Source organism: Phacochoerus africanus, chromosome 9, assembly GCF_016906955.1.
Source record: "Phacochoerus africanus isolate WHEZ1 chromosome 9, ROS_Pafr_v1, whole genome shotgun sequence".
Classification (NCBI taxonomy): Eukaryota; Metazoa; Chordata; class Mammalia; order Artiodactyla; family Suidae; genus Phacochoerus; species Phacochoerus africanus.
Genome location: NC_062552.1, coordinates 48,548,395 through 48,562,755, shown reverse-complemented (window position 1 = coordinate 48,562,755; position 14,361 = coordinate 48,548,395). Strand labels below are relative to the sequence as shown.

At 43.3% G+C, this 14,361-nt stretch overlaps 1 protein-coding gene across 1 annotated transcript; it reads left to right on the top strand.

Annotated features, from left to right (window-relative positions):
* The first annotated feature begins 1,641 nt into the window (after positions 1 to 1,641).
* On the top strand, positions 1,642 to 9,546 carry PSMA4 (proteasome 20S subunit alpha 4). Its single transcript, XM_047795798.1, has 9 exons — positions 1,642 to 1,758; positions 3,135 to 3,158; positions 3,375 to 3,417; positions 3,705 to 3,867; positions 5,525 to 5,602; positions 6,180 to 6,268; positions 6,730 to 6,860; positions 7,363 to 7,486; positions 9,141 to 9,546. The coding sequence occupies exons 2-9, from the start codon at positions 3,156 to 3,158 to the stop codon at positions 9,293 to 9,295; spliced, it is 786 nt and encodes a 261-aa protein (XP_047651754.1). The 5' UTR covers positions 1,642 to 1,758; positions 3,135 to 3,155; the 3' UTR covers positions 9,296 to 9,546.
* The last annotated feature ends 4,815 nt before the right edge of the window (positions 9,547 to 14,361 follow it).

Genomic DNA, 14,361 nt, shown 5'->3' with positions numbered 1-14,361 from the left:
GGCTTCCCGTTGTGGCTCAGCTCAGCAGAAATAAACCCAACTACTATCCATGAAGACTCCGGTTCAATCCCTGGCTTTGCTCAGGGATGCTGAGTTGCTGTGGCTATGGTGTAGGCCAGCAGCTAACAGCTCCGATTCGACCCCTAGTCTGGGAACTTTCATATGCCACCGGTGCGGCCCTAAAACAAACCAATGAAAGACACTCCTCTTCTACCAACCAGGAAATGACATGAGATTTAGAAGCTTTGTGCTAGAACTGGGGACAAAAAGACTAAACATAGATTTCATATTATATCACAGTACTTTACATGTATTATCTCATCTCCACAACAAACCCATGAAAGTAGTACTGTTATTAGACTGATGCTCTCATGGGAGATTATGAGGCTTTATCATCCTAAAACATCACTTTAATCCTCTTTTCCCATTACCTACAGAAAAAGTTCTAGCATTGAAGGCATTCTACAGTCTGGCTCAAAATGCCTTTCCTGCTTTACTCCATTATTGACTTCTTCCTTCATCTGGAACTACTCTGTCACCTAAACTTGTCAAAATTATTTTTTACTTCTGCTTTTTTAATCTCAACCGATCCCTCTTCTTTTTCTTTTTTCTTTCTTTTCTTTTTAGGGCTGCACCAACGGTATATGGAAGTCCCCAGGCCACGGGTAGAATTGGAGCTACAGCTGAGGGCCTACACCAACAGCCACAACAGGGACCCAAGCCACGTCTACGACTTACACCACTTTCACAGGAATGCCGGATCCTTAACCCACTTTTTGAGGTCCGGGGTAGAACCCGCATCCTCACGGATCCTAGTGGAGTTCGTTAACCGCTGAGCCATGAAAGGAACTCCCAATAATATTTTTTTACCCAACCTAAAGAGGACAAAGTCCCTGCCCTGAGAACCTCCCCTTGGAGGAAACTGTGAGCAAATAACCAAGCATTAACGTCTAGTCAAGAAACTTAAACCATGAATAGTTTATCTAGGGATCGAAGCCAGATGAAAAAAAGGGTGGAAAGGAGAGATGGATAATGAACACATAAACAAACATAATCTCTGTATAGAAGATAATGTGTATGTGTGGTGACGGTAGGGTATTACTTTCACCAGGTTGGTCATGGAAATCCTTTCTGACCAGGTGAAAGGCAGAGGAGGAGATTAAGGTAAAGTTTCTCCCAAAGCTGTAAGCCCCATTATAATTTGCTTTATATACCCAAAAATGCATGTATGAGCAATAAAAGTGGAAGAAAGATTCAAGAAGGGAGATGAGAAGAAGCAGGGTTAAGGGTAACGTCTGATTTGCTTGGGCCCATTAGGAGAACAGGGCAGGAATAGTAAGCAATTTAATAGGCGGTCCCACGCCATTGCTCTCCCAGGTCTACGACTTAGCGCACAAGAGAAAGTGAAAGTAAAAATAGAGCCCACAGCGTGAAAAACGGAGTTTAGCCACAACTCCACCTCCGACTTGGCCAGGGTGTTTCTGCTCGCCTTCCCATGCTATAGTGCCCCATCTGCTGGCTCAGGATCCCAGCCACGCCAGTCGCACCCCAACACCCCAGCTCCCACGAAGGCCACCTGCTCTGGCTCTGGCTCTGCCTCCCAGAAGAACTTCCGCGTCTTCCGCTGCCCCGCCCCCGGTGGTTCTGCGCACGCGCGGGGGCCATATTAGCGGCGGATTCACGCGCAGCGGCGGTGGGTTTTCACCCGCGGAGGAGGGTCCTCGGTCTAGGTCTCGGCTCTTCACAGTCCTCCCTTCGGTGAGCCTTTGCCCCCTGGGCTTCCGCGGAAGCTTTGCCGTTCACCCCGCGGGCGGGGGTCGTGGGCGTTACCGCAGAGCGAGTCCCGGCCTGCAGCGGCCGCTGGGGAACCGTGGGCACGATGACTCTGCACCGCCTTCTCCGAGGCGCACCGGCCGCGGGACTGGCCCCAGGCGGCCGCGTCGAGCTTTCTTGCGTGGAGCTGGCACAGCGGGGCCAGGGACGCGCCAGCGGTGGGGTGGGCTTGGGCTGGTGGGCAGGGCCGCCCCTGGAAGAGTCAGTACGTGGAAGTTAGCTTTGCTGGCTAGGGGGTGTGAGTGAACTCTCGTGGGGCCGGTGTCCGGCGTCAGGCGTGGAGATGAGAAAGTTGTGTTCTCGCGCGAATCAGAACTCTGACGGATGTCCTCTGTCCTCCCTTCACCTGCCTGTTGCAGCAGCCTCACAACTGCTTACCCTGCCCCAGCGTTTACCAGCCAGAGTGATCTTCCTGCAATGCCAGTCAGCTCCTGTGGCTCTTTGGCCCAGCATCTTTCGGTGGAGCCCCTTTGCTTAAGAGAAAATTCATGGTTTTAGTTCTTACCTAGGCACGCGGGCCTTCAGGCCCTTATCCCTGCTTGTCTTTCCATTCCTAATTCCCGGTACTCCAGTATTTGGGAAGATTGGCTCTGAAGTCCGAAATTGGGCTTTTACACCAAATCACTCTTATCCCCAGTGTGTCTCTTACGGGAATGGTAGTGATGCCATAGATTACCGCCCCTTTCCTGCCCTTCGGAGTTCAGGACCCCGTATCATTTTCTGGAGAAGCCTAAGCCTCTTAGCTTGACATTCAGAGCTCTACATGATCTGGATACTTGCTTAATTCTCTCCTTTTTTTCATATTACTTTTTTAACTTCAGGAGTGTATTTCTCCCATTGAGCTAACCTGCCACCGTGCTCTTTGCTCAGGCTTTCTCTTCTCCCTTGAGTGCCCTGCCCTTCTTTCTTCCCCTATTCTTCTTCTTAGACCTCAGTGTTCTCAGTTTTGTTTCTGCCTCTCCCATCTCTAATTTGGGATCATTTTCTGTATTTGTTTCACAAAAAAATACTTTATTGATTTTCTCCATCCCCCTTCGCACTATACCCTTAGTGCCTCTGTTTTGACATTGATGTTATGATTGTCCCTCTTTGTCTGTCTGCCTCACCTCACTGCCAGTCTGCAAGCTCTTCAGGAAAGAGATTGGTCTTAACTACTCTGGTATTCCAGCATTTACCATAGTGCCTGGTGCATCATAAATGCTGGCTGAGAGAAGGGAGTGAACAAAACAGGTTTTTTTTTTTACGTCAAGTGGTGCTGTTTAAAGTTTCATTTTAATAATTATCCTATTTTCTTTTTACAGGAATTATAAAGTTCAGAAAATATGGTGAGTTAATACACATGTCAATGAGCTGTTGCCTAATGAATTGTATTGCTTGTACTCAGCTTACAGACTTGCATGAGAAAATTGAAATAGAATGATGTCTTATCAGTTTCCTCCCACACTCTGAATTTTGTGTACCATGGCATATTCTACAAGATGATTTGTGGGCTTTGCTTCCTTTTATTGGGTAGGAATCACTTATTTATTTTTCCTTTGCAGTCTCGAAGATATGATTCCAGGACCACTATATTTTCTCCAGAAGGTAAAATATAAATTTTCTGATCTGTCTCAAAAACAAATGAACAAAAAATTTAAGTGAATTTTAGGGGAGGAAAAAATCTATAGACTCTTTTAAATATTTACTGTCTTGTTCATCCTTTTTGTACTTTGAAGTAATTATGGTCACCAACTTGATTACATGCATCATAGGGCAGTGAGTCAAAGTGGGGCTTTATTTGTAGTCTTCCATTGTTGTTGCTGATTCTCCTTTGACCAGTGGTGCAGGAGCAAGGAGGAGAGTCATGTTTTCTCACTGCTTGTGTTTTGTAGGTCGCTTGTACCAAGTTGAATATGCCATGGAAGCTATTGGACATGCAGGCACCTGTTTGGGAATTTTAGCAAATGATGGTGTTTTGCTTGCAGCAGAGAGGCGCAACATCCACAAGCTTCTTGATGAAGTCTTTTTTTCTGAAAAAATTTATAAACTGAATGAGTAAGTGAAATCTAAAGGAGAGTTTAAAATATCTCACATACTTTGAGAGGTCTGTTCATGCAACATGGTAGAGTTGAGCAGTTTGTGGGGTTTTTGCTTTTGAAAATATTTGCTATTACTTTATTTGCTTAAAAGTTCCTTGGGGCCTAGGACCATTTGTTATTCTTTTTAAATGCTGGGAAAAGTACTTAGTGTAGAAACACTGTTATACGATGATAAGAGTACAGGCTTGGTAGCCATGCTACTTTGGGTTAAGTCTAGGCTCTACCAATACAAACTGTGTGACTTCCCACCCATTGTTTAAATTCTGTGGGCCTCAGCCTGCTAGTGTAGTTGTGGCAGTTTAATGAAATAAACTATCACAGTGTCTGGCAGATGGGATGCCCTCGAGGTATTATTTAGAATGGTTACTCAGGAATTGTATTGAATTATACTGAGTCTTATGAAAGAACAAGTCTTCTGGAGTTCTGGGGAAAGTTTAGACAATCCCTGTATATTTAGTAAAGTTTCTGTTACAGTTAAGTGTGCAGGGCTTTGCCGCTAGCAGAGAACTGGATCAGCTCATTGGAGACTTTTCCTTCAGTGAGTGCTGGTTATAGGGCCTTTCTCATATACTCATCTGAAAATGCATCATCCCTCCACAGAATCCCTGTCAGGCCCCCTCTGCAGCTTGCGCTTGATTAGGAACAGTTCCAGAGGATGCCTAGGCTGTAGGAGAGCTGGGGCAGCCTCCAGGGAGCAGGAGGTAAAGAAAGGAATGCACTCTCCCTGTGAGCCTAGCCCTAGACTTTGTAGGCAGGCTCATAAAATATGCTGCCCTCTGGTCCTCTCACTGCCACCCATCAGTAAGGCCTTAGGAGGTGAGTGTACTACTACCTAAGAGTGTGGGGGTAGTCTGTCTTTCTGACTGGCAAGACCTTTTTCTTTGTAGTTGGATCTGGGGATTTACCATAGTTTCCTAGTGTTTATTCTCCTCCCTCTCCACAGGGTGGTGATGGTAAATGCATTTGTTGTGAAGAACTTAAGGGTGCATTTGTTTATCTTCTGTGTTGAATGACATCCAGTTGAAGTTTCCTACAAAGATAAAACATATAGTTTTTGTCTGAAGGGTGTAGCAGCTGAATTTCTTTTTCTTTGGCTGGGCCGATAGCATATGGAAGTTCCTGGGCCAGGGGTCAAACCCACCCCTCAGCAGAAACTCAAGCCGCTGCAGTGACAACACCAGATCCTTAACTCGCTGTGCTACAAAGGAACTCCATGTGGTAAATTTCTAATAAAAGTTGGTAGTTTTTAAAACTTGTAAAATAGAAGTTCCTGTCGTGGCTCAGTGGTTAACAAACCTGACTAGCATCCATGAGGACGTGGGTTTGATCCTTGACCTAGATCAGTGGGTTAAGGATCTGGCGTCGCCATAAGATGTGGTGTAGGTTGCAGATGCAACTCGAACCGTGCACTGCTGTGGCTCGGGTATAGGCTGGCAGCTACAGCTCTGATTTGACCCTTAGCCCGGTAACCTCCATATGCTGTGGGTGCAGCCCTAGAAAGACAAAAAAAAAAAAAGACGAAAAACAACAACAAAAATAACAATAAAACTTGTAAAATACTCCTGGCAGACATCTTCCCTGCTTATTAATAATTGTCTTGTCTTTTTCTCAAGGGATATGGCCTGCAGTGTGGCAGGTATAACTTCTGATGCTAATGTTCTGACTAATGAACTGAGGCTCATCGCTCAAAGGTATGGTCATAAATAGCATAATCAATAATATATAAAATTAGTTTTGATGTTTCTAAGAAGAACGCTTGTGAAGATTAAAGTCATTAAAAACCTGTTAGTTTTACAGTGTTTTTTTTTTTAACCAAACTTGTAAAATATTATTTACTCCCCCCCTTCAAATTATAAGTAACTTTTTTTTGGTCTTTTTGCCATTTCTTGGGCCGCTCCCACGGCATATGGAGGTTCCCAGGCTAGGGGTCCAATCGGAGCTGTAGCCACCGGCCTACACCAGAGCCACAGCAACAAGGGATCTCAGCCGCGTCTGCGACCTACACCACAGCTCACGGCAACGCCAGATCATTAACCCACTGAGCAAGGGCAGGGATCGAACCCGCAACCTCATGATTCCTAGTCGGTTTTGTTAACCACTGCGCCACAACGGGAACTCCTATAAGTAGCTATTATGTTCTCCCCATGACATAGATTTCTTTTCAGAGGGTATTTTGCTTAGAGTAATACGCCAATTTCTTTCTTTCTTTCTTTCTTTGCTTCACTTTTTTTAAAATTTATTTTTTATATGCCAATTTCTTTATCCTAGGTATTTATTACAGTATCAGGAACCAATTCCTTGTGAGCAGTTGGTCACAGCACTGTGTGATATCAAACAAGCTTATACACAGTTTGGAGGTACTGAAACTCTTGGAAGTTTTATTCCCCAAAGTTAAACTGTTTTATGAGTTACAGCCTTTTTAAAACAGTGAGGAAAAATTCAAAGTGAAGTAAGTAGGCATTTTCCATGCATTCCTGCTTCATGAACTGTTTCTACTATGTAAACTATCAAACATTTTATTAATAGACTATTGAAAGGCCAACATAGTATTTTCAACTCGGGAAACAAATTGCTTTTTACATAATAATGAAATTCAGCACTGGTCCTCTGTGTCTTTATTTCCTCTCCTGGCTGTGTCCAAATCCTAGAAACAAAAGTGGAGTTTTTGTTGGAGCTTATCTGTGGCGGCCAGAACATGAATCAGTTTATGAATGCTTAACTTCACAGAAAAGGAGCTATTCACTGAGCCCAAGTAACCATAGTGGTACTAAATATAGATTATTGGTATATTTGGCTCTTTTTTTTTTCTCTGTTAAAGGAAAACGTCCTTTTGGTGTTTCGTTGCTTTACATTGGCTGGGATAAACACTATGGCTTTCAGCTCTATCAGAGTGACCCTAGTGGAAACTATGGTGGATGGAAAGCCACATGCATTGGAAATAATAGCGCTGTGAGTATTTCTGTGGTGCTGTAACATCTAGCAAAAGGTCTAATAACCGCCATGATTTTGAAGTAATGAGTGTAAACATTTTAAGGTAGCTGCAGCAAACCTTAATGTGATATGAAAATATCTGATTCCTTTTGGTGATGAAGTCACAGATACTGCTAATACTGCTGGGGTTTATTGCCTACAGTAATAATGAGGGGAGATGCTAATTTTCGGTTAGGAGTTAACGAGAGTAAGATCTAGCTTTGTTGTTGTTTTTCCCCACATAGTCATTCACTGACCCCCTGAATTCTGTCATGGACATCTGGGATCCATTCATAGATCGTCAACATCCCCTACCCCCTTCGCACCCCAATTCCATGTCTACCTTCCCGGCCATCAAAATTGTTTATGTTGGTTATAATGCCAGTAATAATTCAGGCATTATTTTTCTGACCAATTCATGTCCCTTGAAAGGATGAACATTTAAAGGAAATTCTCTATGTTAATTCTCTATGTTTTATAGGCAGCTGTGTCAATGCTGAAACAAGACTACAAAGAAGGAGAAATGACTCTGAAGTCAGCACTTGCTTTAGCTATCAAAGTCCTAAATAAGACCATGGATGTTAGTAAGCTTTCTGCTGAAAAAGGTAATTTATGTCCACTGCTCTAATTTGTTTGCTTAGTGAGGGAATTGATTGAGTGGCTGCTGTGTTATGCCTTTAACATGTTATCATAATTCATTGAAACAGCAGCCTTATAAGTTAAGTGGCCTTATAGCTATTTCCTACGACCTGACCAAGGTCACATTGATAAGTTGTGGAGCCACAATCCCGAACCACATTCCAGGTTTAAGAACTGGAGCCTGAATGTTCATAGTTAAATCTGAGCCGTGCTACTTTTGTTAATAATTATCTTAGAGGAGTTCCCATCATGGCGTAGTGGTTAACGAATCCATGAGGTTGCGGGTTGGGTCCCTGCCCTTGCTCAATGGGTTAATGATCCGGCGTTGCCGTGAACTGTGGTGTAGGTTGCAGATGCGGCTCGGATCCTGTGTTGCTATGGCTCTGGCGTAGGCCGGTGGCTACAGCTCCGATTGGACCCCTAGCTTGGGAACCTCCATATGCCGCAGGAGCAGCCCAAGAAATAGCAAAAAGACAAAAAAAAAATTATCTTAGAGACTTTTTTTTTCTTTTCTTTTTGTGGACATACCCACGGCATATGGAAGTTCCTGGGCCAGGGCTTGAATCCTAGCAACACCTGCAGCCTGAGCCACAGTTGTGGCAATGCCGGATCCTCTTAACCCACTGCATGGAGCCGGGATCGAACCTGAGTCTCCCACAGTGACCTGAGCTGCTGCAGTTGGATTCTTAACCTACTGCACCATGACAGGAACTCTTCTTAGCAACTTCTTAATGATGATGTCTGTGCTCACATATATATACAATACAGAATATAAAGCAGTAACATATATACCTAGGATATATATATGTATCATAAAGTATACCATATATCTTAGGGTATGCCATATACGTATGTGGTATACTTTATCCGAGATACAGCATTTGCATGAGTTGTGGTATCCTCTGTTCTTCTGAATCTCCTGATCTCTTATGTTAAGCCATTGTTTGTGATTTTAAATGCTTTATTTAGCTAAAGTTATATGGCCATATAAAACAATATTTCTAAATAATGTTATTCAAAAATTGTGGTAAATGAACATATTGATTTAGTTTGGGATAACTTAGCTCCTGGTGTTTCTTTTAAAAAATGCCATTTATTTGCAAATTGCCCTCTTGTCTACTACTTCTCCCTAATCTTGAGGAGGCACAACTCAATTTCCCCTACTCAGAATCTCTTCTTCTCTTGGTATTAGTTTGCTTTTCTCATCCATAGTCATGGGAGCTGCTTTTCATACTTTGTTTTGAAAAGATAGTCAAAAAGTCCATGAAAAATAAGTGCAAGTACTAATTATAAGATTCTGGCTGATCCTTCGGAGATCCCAATGAGGACATTATGGTTCCTTTTGGTCAGGGCAGCTAGAGCAATTGGCTGATTTGTAATTTTTCCAAGAAAGTGACAAACAGCAGCTCAGAAGGTTAGGATGGGTGAAGAGAAGGACGATAAAAGTAAAAATATTAATAACATTACAAGGTTGTTTGTTCCCATAAAAGTACCCATGAATTTTATTAGGCAGAAAATTGGAAAGGTTCAAATGATGTAAAGAGATTTAAACTGTGGTTGCCTATTAAGTGTGTGGACCAGGTATGGCTGCTCGTAATAGAAATGTGTGTTTGCTTCTAGTGGAAATTGCCACACTAACGAGAGAGAATGGAAAGACAGTCATCAGAGTTCTCAAACAAAAGGAAGTGGAGCAGTTGATCAAAAAACATGAGGAGGAAGAAGCTAAAGCTGAGCGTGAGAAGAAAGAAAAAGAACAGAAAGAAAAGGATAAATAGAAGACAAAATCAGGGATTTCATAACTCATTTGGGGCACCAGTTCAGTGTAAAAGCTGTCCTACTCTTCCACACTGAGAAAGCTTTGACTTTTTAAAAACTTGTCTAGTGGGAAAATAGGATGGTACCAACTGAATTGGGTCCTTGTTATTTCTGCCCAGTTGAATATTGTAATGATGATTACTCTATGGACATCTTAATCACCACGCCCCCCCCCCCCCCTTTTTTGAATAAAACTTGGAAAGGATGGAAATGGTGAAGGAAAAAGTTCTCTAGCAATAACTGTTAAAGGACCATGGCTTTTCATGCTTTATGTATATCGTGGCTGTCTTTGCAGTTACTTTTAAATAAGATGTTAAAATGGACAGAAATATAAACATAAAAAGAAAGATGAGAACTGTGCACTGAACATTTCCTATTTTGTTGTTCCCCACCATCTTGGAGAACCAATTTGAGCAAAACAGAGAGCCACCTTTTTCCTAGGCCTCACCTGATAATACCCTATCAGAGGCCTATCTAGTGAAATAATCATGTTTCTCTTCTAGATTTGCCAGCCTTTGGCATTGATGAGTATTCATACTGGACTGAAAAATTGTGTTTGTGTACGCATGCATGCACATTCAGACATGCACACAAATAATTACAGTAAAACATAAAGGGCGTTATTAATTGAAAGCCCTGTGTACCCACTACCCAGTTTTAGAAATGAATTAATCAGTACTTTTGTAGCCCTCTCTAGGTCTCTTTCAGGTCTCATTCCTCTTCCCCTCTACCACCACCTTGAGTTCCTCATTCCTCTTAGTTCCGGTTTTCCACTTTGGTTTTCCACCCCTCTACTCCAGGGGGTCCTGGTAGGTCTGTCAGTGAGAGACACCCCACTCCTTTCAAAAAGGTGAACACATCTCAGTCTGGACAGAAGACCTGTGTCTTGTCTCCAGGGATGGGTTTGAGAATGAACATGTGGGCTGAGCCAAGGCAGACTTGATGTGTGGATGTGAGGAAAGAGTGCTGAGGATCCTGCAGTTAGAACAGGCTGCCCATGGTCAGTGGCCCAAGCCACATGGAAGGTTATGCAGGAGAAATGAAGGCCACAGGGGAAAAATGGAACCAGAAGATGAGAAGTTTAGTTTGGCTGAAGGGAGCTCCATCGCTGTGCTTTGCTCAATGGCGTTCACCAGGATGCTGTCACCTAGGAGAGTCCTCTGATGAAAGTGCTGGAGAGCAGTGCTGCATAAGTGTGGTCTGTGAACCAGCAAGCATCACCTGGGGGTTGGCTAGACATGCAGATTCTGGTTTCCCATCCCAGACCTGCCGAATAAAAATCTTGGCTTAGAGCCCAGCAGTCTGTTTTAGCAAGCTTTGCACGTGTTTCTAATGCATACCGAAGTTTGAGAAGTGCTTTGCCGCATGTTGGAATCACCTGGGGAGCTTTTACATTTCTCTGTACCCAGGCTGAACTCCATACCAGTTAAATCAACCTCTGTGGTGAGACCTGGCCTTACCACTGCATTAAGTCTCCCCGAGTGGTCTAATGGACAGCCAGGAATGAGAACCGGTGCCCAGAGCCATGGCTGGGTGTTGTCAGTCAGCTACAGGTCCCAGCCTAATCCCTCGTAAGTGCTCTTAAGGAAAGCAGTTTCTTGGAGTTCTCTGCGTCTGGTGGTGTTTAAGCTAGGGTATCCAAGCACCTTTGACATAGGGCTTTTTGAACCTTCTAATTATTTTTTTTACTTTATACAGTTGATTGTTATTCATGGTAGCTGTGTTCTATAAAGTCACCGTGAACGCTGAATTAGCAAATTCGGAGCCATTGCTACTAGTAAAATAACAGGTTGGGTTCCTTTGAGCATCTGATCACAGCACTTTCAGCAAATCAGTACATAGCCTTGTTTTATGTGTGTTTCTGTTTAAAGACATCTTGTTTAATATACATTGATACCTCATCAATATTGAGCTCATGGTCAATAGCTCTCATACCTAAATGAAGCTTATCTGATACGTCTTTTCTCCATAAGGCGAGTCACAGCCTTCCAGTGCTTAGGAACACTGACCAGCACTGCACTTAGGGGACATTTTAAGTGAAATCACCAATAAAAAGCACAAAAACTCAAAAAGCATAACAGATCAAAAGAAGAACGCTTGTTGATAGTATGAGCTGAAACTAGACAGAGTCACCTTGTTTGGCTGGAAATGTGCACATCAGGCAACAAATATTTCCATGGCTCTGTGCTTGTCCACAGTGACCAGGAGAGTGCTGTGAGCATTGGTTTTACGGTTACAAACAAACTTGCAAACCAAGAGTTTGTCGTTCATGAGGGTTGACTCTGTCTTAAAATGGCCTTTCAGTCTTGCTCTGCATAGACGTAGAGGCAGATGGAGAAGTGAACTTAATCCTCTTGGCTTTATCGCCAGAACTTATCCAGAATCCAACCATTTACCACTGTAGGGACCCTGGCCCACACCATTGTTCTTTCTCATTTGGGCATAATTACAGTCTCCGTCCACTTCCTTCCCTTCGGTCAGTTCTCAACACAGCAGCCGGAATGATCCTTTCAAAATATAAGATTATGTAACGGCTTCGCTCGGAACTCCAATGGCATCCCCTCTTGCTCAGTAAAAGCCAAATTCTTTTTTTTTTTTTCTTTTTGGCCACACTTGTGGCATACAAAGTTCCTGGCCAGGGGTTGAACCCAAGCCATGGCAGTGGCAACACCAGGTCCTTAGCCCACTGAGCCACCAGGGAACTCCACAAAACTCCACTGGTTTCGCTGCTACCCTCTCTTCCACCTTGTGCTCCCTTCCTCACTTTTTGTTCATCAGATGAACTCCCTTGTTCCTTGAAATACCAGGCCCTCCTCCATCCCATAGCCTTTGTACTTAACATTCCCTCTGGCTTGAGAATACTCTTCCCCAGGAACATCTGTAGGGCCCACTCATCTGCAGGTCCCTCTTTGTTGCTGTATTTGGCTACTTCCTTCAGAAGAGCAATCTACTGCCCACATGTACACATTCTCCCTTTCCCTCCTGGGCGTCCTCCATAGCGCTCAGCACCATCTGGCTGTCTACTGTCCGTCTACTGCGCTGGATGTCAGCTCCCAGAGCAGGGATCTTGTTTCATTTAACAAGGAACTAGAATAGAAACTGGCACCTACTAGGCAACAAATATCGATGAATGAATGAATAGGCTCTTGATATGCTGAAGTGAAATCCTAAAATACACCCATTTTCCATCCAGGTCATAGACCTGGTGGGTTTTCTATATTCAGATCACCCCTTCAACACTGTTGCTTCAAGTTGTACCAACTTCAAAGACTAGTGGGTAAGAGAGCCTGGCATATTTTACCACCACACGAGGAGCAAGTCTTCAGAGCTTTACCCAAACGATGGACAAATGTCAGCATATTTACCCTTTTGTGGAAATGATTTCCTACCGTGGGGGAAAAGCAGAAGATGAGGGTACAGCAGGCACTACTCTATAACTGGGTTTCTTTCTGCTCTAGGGCTGACTGCTATCCTTGATTCTTACCCAGACTCTTTATTTTTAGCTCTAATTGCAGAGCCCCTGGTTTCTGAGGATGCATCTGGCATGTAAGCTTAGCAGTCCTCACCTGCATGCCTCCGTGCCAGCAGGTGTTTCATCCTCTCACCTGGGCAAAACTCAGTTCTCACGGGGGCACTACCAGTGCAAGAGCACCTTAACAGAAACAAATAGGACACCAAAAACCAAAACGTTTTAAATCTTGAGTCAGAAGTTAAAATCTTGGGTTGTTTCATTTTGGTGGATTACAAATCATGTCCTTAAAAATAAATCCTGTGGTGAAAAAACGTATGTAGTCCTGCATATAATTTTACTGCTGGTGTTTTTCTTAATCAGAAAATAAGCAAGACTAGAATTTCTACAGTCTAGCACATTGAAAGTTCCATGAACATGTTTGTTTTAGCAGTGCAAAAATATTCCACATTATGGAAAAAATCAGAAGGTGGATTCATTTCTTTATTTCTGTATGTTTATCATTTTCCTGGTAGTTTCAGGTGATGGTGATTTGTGGATGAATTAGACATGTCCTCAGTTCCTTTTATTATTATTGTTATTATTTATTAAGTATAGTTGATTTACAATGATTCAGATGTACAACAAATTGATTCCATTTTATGTGTATGTATGTGTGTTTATGTATTCTTTTCCAAATTCTTTTCCATTGTAGGTTATTACAAGATATTGAATATAGTTCCCAGTGCTATACAGTAGGTCCTTGTTTATCAATTTTATATATAGTAGTGTGTATCTGTTAATCCCAAATTCCTAATTTCTCCTCCCCCCACCTCAATCCTTAACCTGCAGTCTTGCAGGAAAGGCAGGACTGTCTTCAGCTACTTAACAACGTGGAGGACGTGCCAGACTCCTGGTGGCTGTACACTGAGGCTGAGGAGTAAAAGGCAGGAGCTGCTTATGTAAAGGGCTGCCAGGGGGAAAACTTCACATTTCCATCGAAAGTCAGTAGCTGAGCAGAGCTGAAGCACAGCTGTCAGTGGAAGAAGCGTACTGACAAGAGCTGAGAGTGGAAATGTACGCTAAGGAAAGAAGACGGCTTCACTGACCTTGGAGTTTGTGCTCAATACATCAGGGAGGCCACTGAGATTCCTGAGTGAATGAGAAAAACAATTACACTCTAACTCTTGAAGCCCAGAGGATGGATTAACTGGGAAGAGACGAGGGACCAGTGAGGAGGCTACGCAAATAGGCAAGAAAGGATGAAGGTCTGAGGCGGGGAAGGGAAATAGAGAGGAGTGAGGCTCCACAGTGAGGGATGGGAGGGAGCAAAGGATGACTAGGTTTTCTTTTCTTTTCTTTCTTTCTTTCCTTCTTTCTTTCTTTCTCTTCCTTTTTTCTTTCTCTCTTTCTTTCTTTCTTTTTCTTCCTTTTTTTTTTTTTCGATTTTTAGGGCCAAGCCTGCAGCATGTGGAGGTTCCCAGGCTAGGGGTCTAATCGGAGCTACAGCTGCCAGCCTATGCCACAGCCACAGCCACATCAGATCCGAGCCTCATCTGTAACCTACACCACAGCTCA

Bases quoted from the DNA above. Each gene is read 5' to 3' on its own strand.
- PSMA4 (XM_047795798.1), top strand. The intron at 3,868-5,524 runs GTAAGTGAAATC...CTTTTTCTCAAG, and splicing joins AAAATTTATAAACTGAATGA to GGATATGGCCTGCAGTGTGG. The intron at 6,269-6,729 runs GTACTGAAACTC...TCTCTGTTAAAG, and splicing joins AGCTTATACACAGTTTGGAG to GAAAACGTCCTTTTGGTGTT.